General features: G+C 47.3%; 1 protein-coding gene across 2 annotated transcripts in view; it reads left to right on the plus strand.

Moving 5' to 3' along the window:
• Positions 1-16,663, plus strand: part of CPAP (centrosome assembly and centriole elongation protein) — a 94,214-nt gene that overhangs the window by 54,796 nt on the left and 22,755 nt on the right. For both annotated transcript variants that reach the window (XR_011319431.1, XM_069759066.1), the window contains exons 9-11: positions 860-1,025; positions 15,937-16,182; positions 16,481-16,571. Coding sequence is in view for 1 of the 2 variants with exons in the window: in XM_069759066.1 (XP_069615167.1) it covers positions 860-1,025; positions 15,937-16,182; positions 16,481-16,571 (503 nt within the window). In the remaining variant the exon portion in view is untranslated. The remainder of the gene's footprint in view (positions 1-859; positions 1,026-15,936; positions 16,183-16,480; positions 16,572-16,663) is intronic.

A 16,663-nucleotide genomic window follows, 5' to 3' on the forward strand; every position in this document is an offset into this window, starting at 1 on the left:
AGCGATACCGACAACGATCCGGATCGCTGCAGCGTTGCTGTTTGGTCGCTGGAGAGCTGTCACACAGACAGCTCTCCAGCGACCAACGATCCCGAGGTCCCCGGTAACCAGGGTAAACATCGGGTAACTAAGCGCAGGGCCGCGCTTAGTGACCCGATGTTTACCCTGGTTACCATCCTAAAAGGTAAAAAAACAAACGCTACATACTTACCTATCGCTGTCTGTCCTCGGCGCTCTGCTTCTCTGGTCTGGCTGTGAGCGCCGGGCAGCCAGAAAGCAGAGCGGTGACGTCACCGCTCTGCTTTCCGGCTGACCGACACTCACAGCCAGAGCAGGAGGAGAGCAGAGCACAGCGCTGGAGGACAGACGGCTGTAGGTAAGTATGTACTGTTTGTTTTTTTACTTTTTAGGATGGTAACCAGGGTAAACATCGGGTTACTAAGCGCGGCCCTGCGCTTAGTTACCCGATGTTTACCCTGGTTACCAGCAAAGACATCGCTGAATCAGTGTCACACACGCCGATTCAGCGATGTCTACGGGGAGTCCAGCGACGAAATAAAGTTCTGGACTTTCTTCCCCGACCAGCGATCTCCCAGCAGGGGCCTGATCGCTGCTGCCTGTCACACTGGACGATATCGCTAGCGAGGACGCTGCAACGTCACGGATCGCTAGCGATATCGTCTAGTGTGACAGTACCTTAAAACACAGCCCAATAAGTGACACATTTCTAAAACCAGGGTTTCAACAACTATATCATGATGCTCTCAGATTGTGTAGCAAATACCTGCAGATTCCCATTAAATATTTAGAGAGATTTTTTTTTTCATTTGTATCAATATTTGTGATTTTATTTTAACAGGAAAGAAGTTTCAGATTTTGAACAGCAGAAGGCAAAAGAACTGTCCAGGATCGAGGAGTACAAAAAAGAGGAAATGAAAAAACTCCAAAAAGAGCGCAAAGTGTTTGAGAAGTACGCAAGTGCTGCACGAGCAATACCGGACAAGAAAGAACGGGAGGAAATCCAGGTGAGGAGAAAAATCAGTTTGCCTTTTATCCATATGACTTCTTAGGTGCATTTTACAATTCATCATTAACCTCTTCATGACCCAGCCTATATTGACCTTAATGACCTTGCCGTTTTTTGCAATTCTGACCAGTGTCCCTTTGAGGTAATAACTCAGGAACGCTTCAACGAATCCTAGCGGTTCTGAGATTGTTTTTTCGTGACATATTGGGCTTCATGTTAGTGGTAAATTTAGGTCGATAATTTTTGTGTTTATTTGTGAAAAAAATGGAAATTTGGCTAAAATTTTGAAAATTTCGCAATTTTCAAATTTTTAATTTTTATTCTGTTAAATCAGAGTTATGTGACACAAAATAGTTAATAAATAACATTACCCACATCTCTACTTTACATCAGCGCAATTTTGGAAACAAAATTTTTTTTTGCTAGGAAGTTGTAAGGGTTAAAAGTTGACCAGCGATTTCTCATTTTTACAGCAAAATTTACAAAACCATTTTTTTTAGTGACCGCCTCACATTTGAAGTCAGTTTGAGGGGTCTATATGGCTGAAAATACCCAAAAGTGACACCATTCTAAAAACTGCACCCCTCAAGGTGCTCAAAACCACATTCAAGAAGTTTATTAACCCTTCAGGTGCTTCACAGCAGCAGAAGCAACATGGAAGGAAAAAATGAACATTTAACTTTTTAGTCACAAAAATGATCTTTTAGCAACATTTTTTTTATTTTCCCAAGAGTAAAAAGAGAAACTGGACACCAAAAGTTATTGTACAATTTGTCAATTTATTGTACACCGATACCCCATATGTGGGGGGGGGGGGGGGGAACTACTGTTTGGGCGCACGACAGGGCCCGGAAGGGAAGGGTGCGCCATTTGACTTTTTCAATTAAAAATTGGCTCCAATCTTTAGCGGACACCATGTCGTGTTTGGAGAGCCCCTGTGTGCCTAAACATTGGAGCTCCCCCACAAGTGACCCCATTTTGGAAACTAGACCCCCAAGGAACTTATCTAGATGCATAGTGAGCCCTTTAAACCCCCAGGTGCTTCACAAATTGGTCCGTAAAAATGAAAAAGTACTTTTTTTTCACAAAAAATTTCTTTTAGCCTCAATTTGTTCATTTCCACATGGGCAACAGGATAAGATGGATCCTAAAATGTGTTGGGCAATTTCTCCTGAGTACGCCGATACCTCATATGTGGTCACAAACCACTGTTTGTGCACACGGCAAGGCTCGGAAGGGAAGGAGCGCCATTTGACTTTTGAATGAAAAATTAGCTCCAATCGTTAGCGGACACCATGTCGCGTTTGGAGAGCCCCTGTATGCCTAAACATTGGAGCTCCCCCACATGTGACCCCATTTTGGAAACTAGACCCCCCAAGGAACTTATCTAGATGCATAGTGAGCACTTTGAACCCCCAGGTGCTTCACAAATTGATCCGTAAAAATGAAAAAGTACTTTTTTTTTTTCACAAAAAATTTATTTTAGCCTCAATTTGTTCATTTCCACATGGGCAACAAGATAAGATGGATCCTAAAATTTATTGGGCAATTTCTCCTGAGTACACTGATACCTCACATATGGGGGTAAACCACTGTTTGGGTACACGTCCGGGCTTGGAAGGGAAGGAGCGCCATTTGACTTTTTGAATGAAAAATTAGCTCCAATCGTTAGCTGACACCATGTCGCGTTTGGAGAGCCCCTGTGTGCCTAAACATTTGAGCTCCCCCACATGTGACCCCATTTTGGAAACTAGACCTCCCATGGAACTAACCTAGATGTGCGGTGACCACTTTAAACCCCCAAGTGATTCACAGAAGTTTATAACGCAGAGCCGTGAAAATAAAAAAAATCATTTTTCTTTCCTCAAAAATTATTTTTTAGCCCGCAATTTTTTATTTTCACAAGAGTAACAGGAGAAATTGGACCCCAAAAGTTGTTGTCCAGTTTGTCCTGAGTACGCTGATACCCCATATGTGGGGGGGAACCACTGTTTGGGCAGACGTCGGGGCTCAGAAGGGAAGTAGTGACGTTTTGGAATGCAGACTTTGATGGAATGGTCTGCGGGCATCATGTTACGTTTGCAGAGCCCCTGATGTGCCTAAACAGTAGAATCCCCCCACAAGTGACTCCATTTTGGAAACTAGACCCCCCAAGGAATTTATCTAGATATGTGGTGAGCACTTTGAACCCCAAGTGCTTCACAGAAGTTTACAACGCAGAGCCGAGAAAATAAAAAAATCATTTTTCTTTCCTCAAAAATGATGTTTTAGCAGGCAATTTTTTATTTTCACAAAGGTAGCAGGAGAAATTGGACCCCAATAGTTATTGCCCAGTTTGTCCCGAGTATGCTGGTACCCCATATGTGGGGGTAAACCACTGTTTTGGCGCACGTCGGGGCTCGGAAGGGAGGGAGCACCATTTGACTTTTTGAACGCAAGATTGGCTGGAATCAATGGTGGCGCCATGTTGCGTTTGGAGACCCCTGATGTGCCTAAACAGTGGAAACCCCTCAATTCTAACTCCAACACTAACCCCAACACACCCCTAACCCTAATCTCAACTCTAGCCATAACCCTAATCACAACCCTAACCCCAACACACCCCTAACCCTAATCCCAACCCTAACCATAATCCTAATCCAAACCCTAACCCCAACACACCCCTAACCACAACCCTAACCACAAGCCTAATCTTAACCTTATTTTCAACCCTAGCCCTAATTCCAACCCTAACCCTAAGGCTATGTGCCCACGTTGCGGATTCGTGTGAGATTTTTCCGCACCATTTTTGAAAAATCCGCGGGTAAAAGGCAATGCGTTTAACCTGCGGATTTACCGTGGATTTCCAGTGTTTTTTGTGCAGATTTCACCTGCGGATTCCTATTGAGGAACAGGTGTAAAATGCTGCGGAATCCGCACAAAGAATTGACATGCTGCTGAAAATACAACACAGCGTTCCCGCGCGGTATTTTCCGCACCATGGGCACAGCGGATTTGGTTTTCCATAGGTTTACATGGAACTGTAAAGATGATGGAAAACTGCTACGAATCCGCAGCGGCCAATCCACTGCGGATCCGCAGCCAAATCCGCTGCGGATCCGCAGCCAAATCCGCACCGCGTGCACATAGCCTAATTCTAAGGGTATGTGCACACGATGCGGAAAACGCTGCGGATCCACAGCGTTTCGGCCGCTGCGGGTCCGCAGCAGTTTCCCATGAGTTTACAAAAAACGCTGCGCACATGCTGCGGAAAAAACTGCGCAGAAATGCAGCGGTTTACATTCCACACATTTCACTTCTTTCTGCGGATTCTGCAGCGGTTTTACAACTGCTCCAATAGAAAACCGCTGTGAAATCCGCAGAAAAACCGCGGTAAATTCGCAGCGGTTTTGCACTGTGGATTTATAAAAACCGCTGCGGAAAAATCCGTAGAGGACCAGAATACGTGTGCACATCCCTAACCCTAACCCTAGTTCTAACTGTAGTGGAAAAAAAATTTATTTATTTTATTATTGTGGGTGATAAAGGGGGGGGGGGGGGGGGGTGTCATTTACTTTTTTTTTAATTTTGATCACTGTGATAGGTTGTATCACAGTGATCAAAATGTACATGGATCGAATTTGCCGGCCGGCAGATTCGGCGGGCGCACTGCGCATGCGCCCGCCATTTTGGAAGACGGCGGCGCCCAGGGAGAAGACGGACGGACACCGTGGGGCCCGGTAAGTATAAGGGGGGGGGGGAGATCAGGGCACGGGGGGGGGATGGCATCGGAGCACGGGGGGAGCGGACAGGAGGACGGGGGAGGGGAGCAGTGTTAGGGGCAGGGGGAACACCAGTGTTTCCAGTCATAGCCGATGATATTGCAGCATCGGCCATGGCTGGATTGTAATATTTCACCAGTTTTTTTAGGTGAAATATTACAAATCGCTCTGATTGGCAGTTTCACTTTCAACAGCCAATCAGAGCGATCGTAGCCATGGGGGGGGGGGGGGGGGGTTGAAGCCACCCCCCCTGGGCTGAAGTACCACTCCCCCTGTCCCTGCAGATCGTGTGAAATTGGAGTTAACCCTTTCACCCGATCTGCAGGGACGCGATGTTTCCATGACGCCACATTGGCGTCATGGGTCGGATTGGCACCGACTTTCATGACGCCTACGTGGCGTCAAAGGTCGAGAAGGGGTTAATACATATGAGAACAAAAGCGACATAAGGCTATGTTCACATTGTATTTTGGAGCTTTAAAATTCTCCTCAAACGCTTTGAAAACTCACCTTACTCATTTGTATGGGAGATCCACTCTCCTTTTCCTTGAAAAAGTTCTTTTCATTCATTCATTCATTCATTTATTTATTTATTTTACCTGAAAAACACAGTTTAAAAATTTGGCATAGTCCAATCAAAAGCCTACAAAAAAAAAATAAAAGCTCCAAGAAAAAAACAAAAACCTTAAACTTCTTTAAAAAGAAAAAAGAAAAAAGCTTTTGTAAAAAAAAAACCTCTCCAGAAAAAGGAGAGCTTCTTGAAACGGTTTTCACTTGAAAAACTTGTTGTTTTTGAATGCCTCAAAAAATTGGACAGCCTAAAATTGCTATTGCCTGCCCATTAGCTGTCATTACCGTCTTATTTCCGCTACTTGGTGCTTTTTGAAATGTAGAGGCAAAGATATAATACATATTTCTCCTTCACCACATTGGGGGACACAGGATGTATTCTGCTGCCACTAGGAGGCTGACACTAAGTGAATATAAAAAAGGGTTAGCTCCTCCTCTGCAGTATACACCACCCACTGGCTCCGGTTCAAACCAGTTCATGCTTAGTGTCCGTAGGAGGCATACTGGGGTCTGCTATTCAGACCACACCTTTTTTATTTTATTTTATTTTTATTTTTCAACTTTTTTTATTTAAAAAAAAAAAATTTCTACGAGGAAGACTGGGGCGACTGACCCTTTCAAGGGCTCCTGATAGCGTCACGGGCCCTGTCACCTTTTCAGGCCGGGAATCGCTAATTTAGTCCCCGGCTTCAGGCCTTGCTAGGCCGCAAGCCGGTAATCCGGCCCACAACCGAACGTCATTCCGGCGGTACCGCCCACCTTCCTGGCACCTTCTTTATCTCGGCGGCCATATTTTGCCACCCTACCATATGGAACGGGCTCCCAGGACGGCTCTACCTTTTTTAGGATCGGTGCTGCACCGCTTGGGGACCAGGCTTCTCTGGGACACAGCACCTGGGTAAGTGCTCTGCCACACTGCTCCTCTCCCTCAAAGTGCTCGGCTGACCTTCAGCTGCACAAATTAGCCTTTCCTGCAGTATTTTGGGGGTTAACAGTGATACAGCATGTCTCTGCCTAAAACCTCAAAAAAGCCCTCTAAAACAGTGTTTGTCACTTCTTGTACCTCCTGTCAGACTGCGTTACCAAAGGGACATACTACTCTGCTCTGTCATGCTTGCGACCCTAAATGTGTCCTTTAAAAGGACCAAATGTCCTCATAGATTGTTTGCCAATCACCCGGAGTTCCAGGACATAGTTCGGTGACATAGAGAGCGTCTGGACAAACGCTTTGCAGGTCAGAGATCTCTGGAGTCCAGATATCCCTTCTTTCCTGACCTCCGCAAACAATGGACAGAATCCCCTCCAGTGGATCCTCCCTTATCCCGTTTGTCCTCCAAGACTCTTCTTTCCCTGCCAGACGCATCCTCCATTAAAGATCCCACAGATCGCCTGATTGACAGCCTTGCCTGTTCGCTTTTCGAGGCATCAGGATTGGCACTCTTTCCCTCCTTTGCAGCTACCTGGGTAGCCAAGCCATTGCTTACTGGGCAGATTCCCTGCATAAGGTCATACAGAAGAGTAATCTCCCCTCTGAGATAGCGGAGTTGGCCATTCAAATTTCTTTGGCCAGTGACTTTAGTAAATGCTTCCCTGGATGCAGCCAATTGCTCTGCACTTACAGCATCAAACGCAGTAGCAATTAGAAGGGCGCTATGCCTGAGTAACTCTCGAGCGGACTCTGCATCTAAAAAGTCCTTACCGTCCCTTACCTATCTCAGCGGTCGCTTATTCGGAGAAAAGTTGGACCAACTGATTTCAGATGCTACAGGCAGGAAGAGTAAATCCCTTCCCCAGCAGAGAATTAGGCGACCGATCCGCTGACAGCTGCAGACTCGTTTTCGGTCCTTTCGCAGCAATTACGGGTAGTCCTCTACAGCCAGTTCCCCCGGTTCGGGGCGCCCCGCTGATAGGGACAAGAGTCCACAGACCTCGCACAAACCCAACTGCTCGTGGAAGGGCTGCCCAAAGTAGTCCAGACACCAGCAGAGTAAGCTGCCGCCTACTCCTGTTTCACCATGTCTGGCTCGCAGTCGTTCTTGACGAGTGGGTCAGGGATCTGGTGTCCTCCGGATACAAAATGGAATTTTCTCCTCACCCCTCCAGCCCATTTTTTTTGTCTCCCATCCTCCCGAAGCGGGAACGCAACTCGGGCCTTTTACCAGGCCATCTAGTCACTCCGCCAAGACGGGGTGATTACCCCGGTCTCAGAGAACGAAAGGTTCCAAGGATTTTATTCAAATCTGTTCACAGTCCCAAAGAAGGATGGGACAATCGGACCCATCCTGGATCTAAAACTTGTAAACAGATTCGTCAGATTCCAGCATTTCAGGATGGAGTCCCTTTGTTTCGTCATCGCCTCGATGGAACAAGGCGAGTTCCTAGCCTCCATCGACATTCGGGATGCGTATCTTCACGTTCCAATCTTCCCTCCTCACCAAATGTTTCTTCGATTCGCTGTTCGCGGAGAACATTTTCAGTTCATGGCCTTGCCACCCCCCCCAGAGTCTTCACAAAGGTCATGGCGGCTGTCATGACCATCCTACACTCACGGGTAGTCTTCCCGTGTCTAGACTACCTACTGATCAAAGGGCGATCTTTCTAAGCCTGCAAGGAGTGCGTCCGCATTTCTTTGGATACTCTTTCTCGGCTGGGCTGGTTAATCAACCTGAACAAGTCTTTTACCGTTCCAGCTCAGCAGATCTCCTTCCTGGGCATGGTTCTGGACACTTCCCGAGGGTTGGTGATTCTCCCTCGGGACAAGGTCCTAGCCCTTCAACAGGGGCTCCGGACGCTCTGTCAACTGTCTCCTTGTTCTATCCGTTTTGGCATGAGGATTCTCGGGAAGATGGTAGCCGCAATGGAAGCAATTCCGTTTGCGCAACTACATCTTCGTCCCCTACAACTCACACTTTTGGACGCATGGGACAAGAGTCCCTTTTCCCTCAATTAACCGTGTCGACTGACCCCTCGGGTCAAACAAGCACTCCAGTGGTGGACGCTCATTTCCTCCCTCCTCCAAGGGAAGTCCTTTCTCCCGCTCCATTGGCTGGTGGTCACTACCGATGCCAGCCTCCTTGGCTGGGGAGCTGTTTTTCCTTATCACACTGCCAAGGGTAGGTGGTCTCCTCAGGAGTCTCGTCTTCCCACCAATGTCCTGGAGATTTGTGCGATTCGGCTGTCCCTGCGGCGGTTCCATCATCTCCTAGCAGGCCACCCCATTCGTATCCAGTTGGACAATACCACGGCTGTGGTTTATATCAATCATCAGGGGGGTACTCGCAGCAAAGCTGCAATGCGCAAGGTGGAACACATTCTTCGCTGGGCCGAAAAGAACCACTTGGTCATATCGGCCATTCACATTCCAAGGCCTTGTCTCGGGAGAGTGGTCTTTCCATCTGGACATTTTCCAGCAGATCTGCCTTTGTTGTGGTACTCCGGACGTAGACATGATTGGCTTCCTGGTTCAATGCCAAGGTACCCGATTTTGTGGCCCGGTCCCGGGACCCAAGAGCAATCGGGGTGGATGCGCTGGTCCTTCCCTGGAGTCACTTCCGTCTTCCTTACTTGTTTCCTCCCTTGCTTCTGAAGGTCATCAGGAACATCAAGGCGGAGGGAGTGCCTGTGATCCTCATTGCTCTGGATTGGCCATGCCGAGCGTGGTACGGGGAGCTCGTTCAACTGATCGCAGACATTCCTTGGCGACTACCAGATCGTCCGGATCTCCCTTCGAGCCGTTGCAGGACATCTCTCCTCTCATGGAAGGTGGCCTTCCTTGTTGCGATTACTTTGATCAGAAGTGTCTCGGGGTTGGCTGCTCTTTCCTGTCAAGCTCTATTTCTGACATTTCATCGAGACAAAGTGGTCCTCAGGCCGTCCCTGCCCTTCCTTCCAAAGGTGGTGTCTTCTTTCCATCTTTTTTTTTTGAATCAGATATTTTTATTAAACCATCAAAATTGTGCATAAACAATAAAAGGAATAGTTTGTTTTCAGCAATATACAAATACACAATACTTTTTTTTGTTAGAAAACTTATTTAGTCCCAAACCAAACTCCCACCCCCCTTCCCCCCACCCACTAGAGACCTGTCAAGAGTCATCCCCCACTAAATTATCACATACAAAAGTACAAGAAGAGGAAGATGACTTGTCAAAAAATATTTCCATAGGGGCAAAAGGTCTTCAGGTCACATTGATTCAAGCCACGGGCTCCACAACCTGTCAAAGAGGTCCATCTTGTTCCTCCTAACGTAGATACTCTTCTCCAAAGCAATGATATGGTCCACTTGCTTCATAAAGTCTCTCCTTGTTGGTGGCTCTTCCCTAATCCAGAATTTGGCGATCAACTTTCGCGCAATAAATAACAGTCTAGCTATAACCGTTTTATACAGCTTATCAGTTATTACCTCCTCCACATAGCCCAAAACACATACCAGAGGATCCCGAGGCACATTACAACTATATGCCAAACCCACTTTATTCAACACCACCACCCAAAAGGAGGACAGCCTGGGGCACTGCCACAACATATGAAGGATGCCCGCTTCGGACTGCGAGCATCTAGGGCATTCTGAATTAGGCCTTAATCCGGCTTTAAATAACATGTCTGGGGTTCTGTAAGCCCTATGAATGACAAATAATTGTGACAGCCTACCAGGCTCACTCATTGATATCTTGGGCACATAATCCAATACTGATTCCCATCGGTCATCATCAATCGCCCCCAGGTCAGCCTCCCATTTCGCCCTTGCTCTAATAGGGTGCTCCGCCAGAAAAGAAAATAGAAGGAATTCATATATTCCCGAAATCACCCCCTTCGTGCCTCCCCCTTCAAGGATAAAATCCAGCATAAGATCCACCTGGATTTCAACAGGCCCTCTCTTACACTGTGCCCGGTACGCATGAGAAAGACGACGGTATTGGTACATCTCAGACTCAGGGAGTAAAAATTCTTCCTGCAATATCTCAAAGTCTCTAATTCTACCCTGATGTAAAATCTGGCCCATCCGAGAGATGCCTGCCTCCCTCCAAATATGAAATCCCTCCATCTGTCTAAACTCCTGTAGGACACAGTTGTTCCAAATGGGTGAGAATCTAGTGAGTGCCCGTACACCCCTAATTCCTTTAACTTTATCCCACACCTTGTGAATGAGCCTTACAGTGCAAAATTTAGAACCTTTCTCACGGAAATGTCCCCCCTCTAGGCCCTCACTCAACACCTTTGTCCCAATCAATGATCTCAGGCTGCAAGGTGCCCGCATCCCACCTGACCCATCTCCCCATCCCTTGAAATGCTGACACTGTGAGGCCAAAAAATACAACCACGGATTGGGCAATGCCACCCCTCCCTCCGTCTTTGGTCTCTGTAGGGTTTCCTGTTTAAATCTGGGGCTCTTCCCACCCCAGATCAGCTCACCAAACAAAGATCTAATCCTCCGAAACCTATTCTGCGATATCCATATAGGGGAATTGTGCAACACATAGAGTAACTGCGGCATCACAATCATCTTTATCAGGTTTATCCTACCAATTACCGATAAGTGTAGCTTTTTCCACGCCTGGACCTTGGTACGTATCTTACGCAGAAGAGGTGCCAAATTCAGTTCCTCAAAGCTAGTCAGAGGGAGTGCGATCTGAATCCCCAAGTACTTAAATTTCTCAACTAGCCTCAACCTTGTGACAGAGTCCCCCCCATCACCGTCCCCACTATCCCCATCTATCAACATCATATTCGATTTGTCCCAATTGATCCTTAAGCCCGAATAACTCCCGAATTCCTCAATAATGGCCTCCGTCTTTACCAAGGTCCCCTCGGAATCCTCCAAGAAGAGCAGGATATCATCAGCGTATAACGCTACTTTTTCTTCCGCCTCCCCGTACATAAAACCCTTCACCTCCCGGGACCCTCTGATCTTTGCGGCAAGGGGTTCCACCGCCAAGGCGAAGAGCAGCGGGGACAGAGGGCAGCCCTGTCTAGTACCTCTAGATAAAGAGAAAGTCTCAGAGAGAGCGTCATTCACTCTAATTTTGGCCACCGGAGAAGAGTACAACAGCCGCACCCATGAGATAAATTTAGGTCCAAACCCCATTCGTTCCAGTACTGACCACAAATAACTCCACTCCACGCAATCAAAAGCCTTATGAGCGTCCAAGGATACCACAACCCGTTTGCCAACATTGTCAGAAGGGATTTGCAAATTTAAAAATAACCTTCTCAGATTAAGTGCCGTTGATTTATTGGGCATAAAGCCTGACTGATCCGGGTGAACCAGTCTGTCAATCACCCTAGATAACCTATTTGCCAGAGCTTTTGCCAGTATCTTAATGTCAGCCGTCAAAAGTGAGATTGGTCTATAGGATTCTGGTAATTGTGGGTCCTTGTCGGCCTTAGGGATAACGACCACGATAGCCTCTCTCATTGAAACAGTTAACTCCCCTCTTTCCAATGACCTATTATACACCTCCGACAGTTTGGCCAACAAAGTTTCTTTCAATACCTTGTACATCTCAGCTGGAATACCATCCGCCCCCGGAGCCCTACCCCCAGCAACCCCCGCCAAAGCGGCCCCCAATTCTTCCTCCCCAATCGGCTCCTCCAACAACTCACAGTCTTCTTTGCTCAACCTAGGCAGGTCAATCCCCTCCAAGTAGCCCGTCATGTCCTCAGCCCCCCTGTCCACACTTGAAGTATATAGCTTATTGTAGAATTTCCTAAACACTTCCAAAATCTGCTCCCCCTGAGTAACCAATATTCCATCTTCCCTCCTAATGTAGTAGACTTGAGAGGAGTCCCTCTGTGCAGACGCCACTACCGAAAGTAAATGCCCCACCTTTTCCCCCTCTGAATAGAAAGACGCTTTTTGAAAGGCCCGCAATCTCTCCGCCCTTCTCAAATATAATTGATTGACCTCCTCTTGGGCCTTCCTCATCCGACTCTGAGACTCCTTAGTACAATGGGCCCCCAATGCTGCCTCAGCTGCCCTCAGTTCTTCCAGAATAGCTTGATCCTGTACTCTAGTCCTAGTCTTGTGTCGTGAAATGTCACGAAACAGAATCCCCCTTAAATACGCCTTCATGGTGTCCCATACTACGTGGCATTCCGCACTCCCGTCATTAATCCTAAAAAACTCCTCTATTTCAGCCCCTACCCTTTCCATGTCCAAGAGTTGTAACCAGGAGGGGTGAACCTTCCATCCCATCTTCCGTGAACCAACCTGTTCAGATAATTTTAATGAGACCCGAACTGGACTATGATCTGATAGAATCCTGGGATTATATTCCACCTCACTTAACAATTCGTTCATCCCATCATTGCCCATGGCGACATCGATACGAGACATAGAACCATACGTGGTCGAGTAACAGGAATAAGAATAAGTATTAGCGTTTCGAACCCGCCATAAGTCAATCCAGCCTATTTCTCTAAGGTAATTCCCAAAAGGAGTGCCATTACCGTCCCTACGTAGCGGAGCGTGATTACTCTTATCCCAATGGTCGTCGGCAATATTGTTCACATCTCCAACCACCAGAAGAGGAACCCCGACCCACCCTCTCATATGCTCCAAAATCTCTTGAATTTTCTTACCAGAATACGGCGGGGGTATATATATTGAAACAATGCAAATCAGACGGTTAAGAATTTTACACACCAAAAGGACATACTGACCATCTTTATCAATTTTAACCTCAACTTCCTCAAATGGAGTACTAGTATGGATCAAAACAGACACCCCCCTTGCATAATTAGAGAAAGTCGAGTGATATGCCCTGCGCACCCATTTTTTCTGTAACATATCTACTTTTTCCTCCACTAAGTGAGTTTCTTGCAGGCATATCACCGAGGGCCTCTGTTTCACTAAGTACTGAAATATTGCCGCACGTTTAGTAGCGTCCGCTAGCCCCCTAACATTCCAACTTATAATATTAACCTTCCCTCCCATTTCCTTAGAAAAAGGTATAAAATAAGAATCGTCTCTCCCAGGTCTCCCCCAATGCCCTCCTCCCCCCCCTTCCCACCCCCCATCCCAACAACTAACCCAACCTTCCCCATCTAAAACTCAAGATAACTCAGATACTCCGAACTTTCTTTCTCTATATGAGAACCGAGGGCACTTAGTATACCCTAGAACTAAGTCTTTTGCCGTCCATCTCTTCCCCCCACACCGCGACCAATATGAAATATTCATTACGCCGCCGAACATAATACTGTAAACGTTAGGTGCAGTTGAACCATCTGCAACAGTAACATTCAGAAAGGACCCCTCCAACGAAGAGAGGCAGAACCAGCAGAGTCACAATCCTTCCGAAACAGTCTTAACGGTTCCGCTCAGTGCCAATCTTCTTGGCGTTGGTGTCCAGCCATTGCATCGCCTCCTCCGGATTTTGAAAAAATTGAACACGGTCCAGCGCCACCACCCTAAGCTTAGCTGGGTAGAGCATTGAATATTTTAGGTCCAGTTCACGGAGCCGTCGCTTGACCTCCCCAAACTTCATTCTAAGTTTCTGCACCGATGCCGAGTAGTCCGGATAAATGGAGATCCGATTCCCATTTATGCTCAGGCCATCACTCAGCCTGGCCTTTCTCAGTAAAGTCTCCCGATCCCGGTAGTCCAGAATTTTTGCCAATATGGCACGAGGGGCCGAGCCGGGCGGCAGAGGGCGAGTGGGGACCCGATGAGCCCTTTCCACCGAGAAATGTTTGGTAAGGTCTGCTCCTCCCACCGAGTTCTTGAGCCATGCCTCAATATATTCAGTGGAATTATTTCCCTCCACCTTCTCCGGCACCCCAATTATTCTTAAATTGTTTCTCCGAGATCGGTTTTCCAAATCGTCTGTCTTAAATTCCAGCTCTGCAATTCGTTGAATATATTTCTTTTCTCTTTTTAACAGTTCGTTTGTCTGATCCTCCACACTGCCCACACGCTCCTCCACCACCTCCACTCTTTTCTCCACTTTGCGCATAGCAGAGTTAAGGGACTTTATTTCAACTGTCAGATCATCCACCCTCAGATTCAGCGCGGCCAAGGCAGATTTGCAGTGAATAACGACAGAGAAAATGTCCTGCAGTGTTGGTTCCCCCATCCTTGGCTGCTGTACCACATCAGAGTCATTGGTCTGCACAGGGCTAGCAGCAGGTGTCACACTTTCTGCACTGTGCGCTCCCTGCGCCCTCCCTGGGGAACATTGCACCTCCACTTCACCGGTCCCAGCGTCCCCTCCACTTTCTTGCCTCATCAGGGCTTCCTCCACCTCAAGTCCCTCTGGACCCAGCAGCAGGGCTCCCCCCTCCTCCGTGCGGGCAAATCGCTCCAGCCGGGCTATTACCTCCAGCCTCCGGCGGTATGTAGCGCTGGCCCTGGCCGCCTCCTCCTCGGCCACGGCGCCATCTTGAATTTTCGCGCCGGCTGCAGGCGCCGACTGTTTGCGGCGCGGCATCTCCGCTCCTCACCGCTTATCAACTCCGGAGCCTTCTTCCCCTCGCCGGGGACTTGCGGGGTCCCTCTGCCCGGTTTTCGGCGTTCGGCGGCGCCTGAAAGGGTAGGTTTAAGGAGCGGTGCAGGGAGAGAGACCCTTCGCACGTCCGCTCACATTCGTCGCTAGGCCACGCCCCCGTCTTCTTTCCATCTTAACGAGGATATTGTGCTTCCCTCGTTTTGTCCTGCCCCAACACACCGTGTGGAGAAAGCTCTTAACTTCTTGGATCTTGTGAGGGCTCTCATAAAGTACGTGTTTAGGACGGCATCCTTATGCCAGATGGATGCCGTGTTCGTGCTCCCGAAAGACATCGGAAAGGATTGGCCGCCTCTAAGTCAACAATAGCCAGATGGATTTGGTCGGCTATTCAAGAAGCTTACTGCGTCAGAGGCAAGCCTATTCCAGTGGGGATCAAGGCACACTCCACTTGGTCGCTGTCTGCTTCGTGTGCCATCCGGCATCAAGCATCTACGGAGCAAGTTTGCAAAGCGGCGACCTCGTCTAGCCTGCAAACTTTTACAAAGAATTATAATGTCAATACTCGGGCATCTGCAGATGCGAGCCTGGGCAGACGAATTTTGCAGGCAGCTGTAGCGCACCTTTAGACAGCACACGCTGGGAGTTTACCCTGTTATGATGTTATTTCCCACCGAGGGACTGCTTTCTATGTCTCCCAATGTGGCAAAGGAGAAACAGGAATTTGTGTACTTACTGTAAAATCCTTTTCTCCAAGCCACTCATTGGGGGACACAGCACCCACCCTTTTTGGCCTGTTGCCTATTATGGTTTTACAGTTTGACATGTTGTATCTACTGTTAATTTTTTGTTAATCTCCTTCTGCTTGCTCACTGAACTGGTTTGATCCGGAGCGAGAGGGTGGTGTATACTGCAGAGGAGGAGCTAACCCTGTTTTATATTCACTTAGTGTCAGCCTCCTGGTGGCAGCAGCATACACCCATGGCCCTGTGTCCCCCAATGAGTTGCTCGGAGAAGAGGATTTTACGGTGAGTACACAAAAATCCCTGTTTTAGCTGGTTAGTTTTCTACCATAATCTCCCTGTGCTACTTTCAGATGTATATAATGGGTATTTTTCATATATTTCTCAAGACTTTAAAGCAACAGATCAAAGACTTACAAGAGGAGTTGAAGAAAAAGGAGACAAAATGGTTAACTACCCAGGTGCGTCTCAGAAACCAGATAGAATCCGTATTAAAAGAAAACGGAGAACTGCGGGAAGAAATAAAGTTCATGGAAAAAGTTCGGGTAGAGACTTGGAAGAAAGCGGAGGCAGCGGAAAGCAGAAGGAAGATAAGTGAAGCTCCTACAACTCAAGTGAAGAGATCAGAATCTGTAGTAAGTAATTCTTTAAAAAGCCAAGCGTTCAGTCTGGTGGTGGGTGGAGAAGAAATCTCTCTAGACCCCATTGATATATTTAAAGATGCCTTAGATTTATCAAACATTTTGCGATACATTGATAAATCTGACACAATATCAGCAATGGAACTGCACTTTAAACTGACTTAAACAATGACCATCATGATACATTTCTCTCATTATTTCTGTAATATGGTGATGTAGCATACAGTGGCAACTCCATAGCTACCAGTATGGTTCCTTCGGTAATCTTAAAACCTTTTCTCTAACTTTTCAGAGTCCCTCACACATGTTAAAACAGAGACGAACATCGGTCCCTGAACCGGAAAAGAACACAAAGATTCTCCGAAGCCATTCGCCCATTAAAGGTCTGATGAAGTAAAGATTAGTGAATTCTACACTGTGTTTAATATATTCCTATATATAGTTTTATGGAATAAAAACAAACTTTTTTTTTTAT

The sequence above is a fragment of the Ranitomeya imitator genome, chromosome 3, assembly GCF_032444005.1.
Source record: "Ranitomeya imitator isolate aRanImi1 chromosome 3, aRanImi1.pri, whole genome shotgun sequence".
NCBI lineage: Eukaryota > Metazoa > Chordata > Amphibia > Anura > Dendrobatidae > Ranitomeya > Ranitomeya imitator.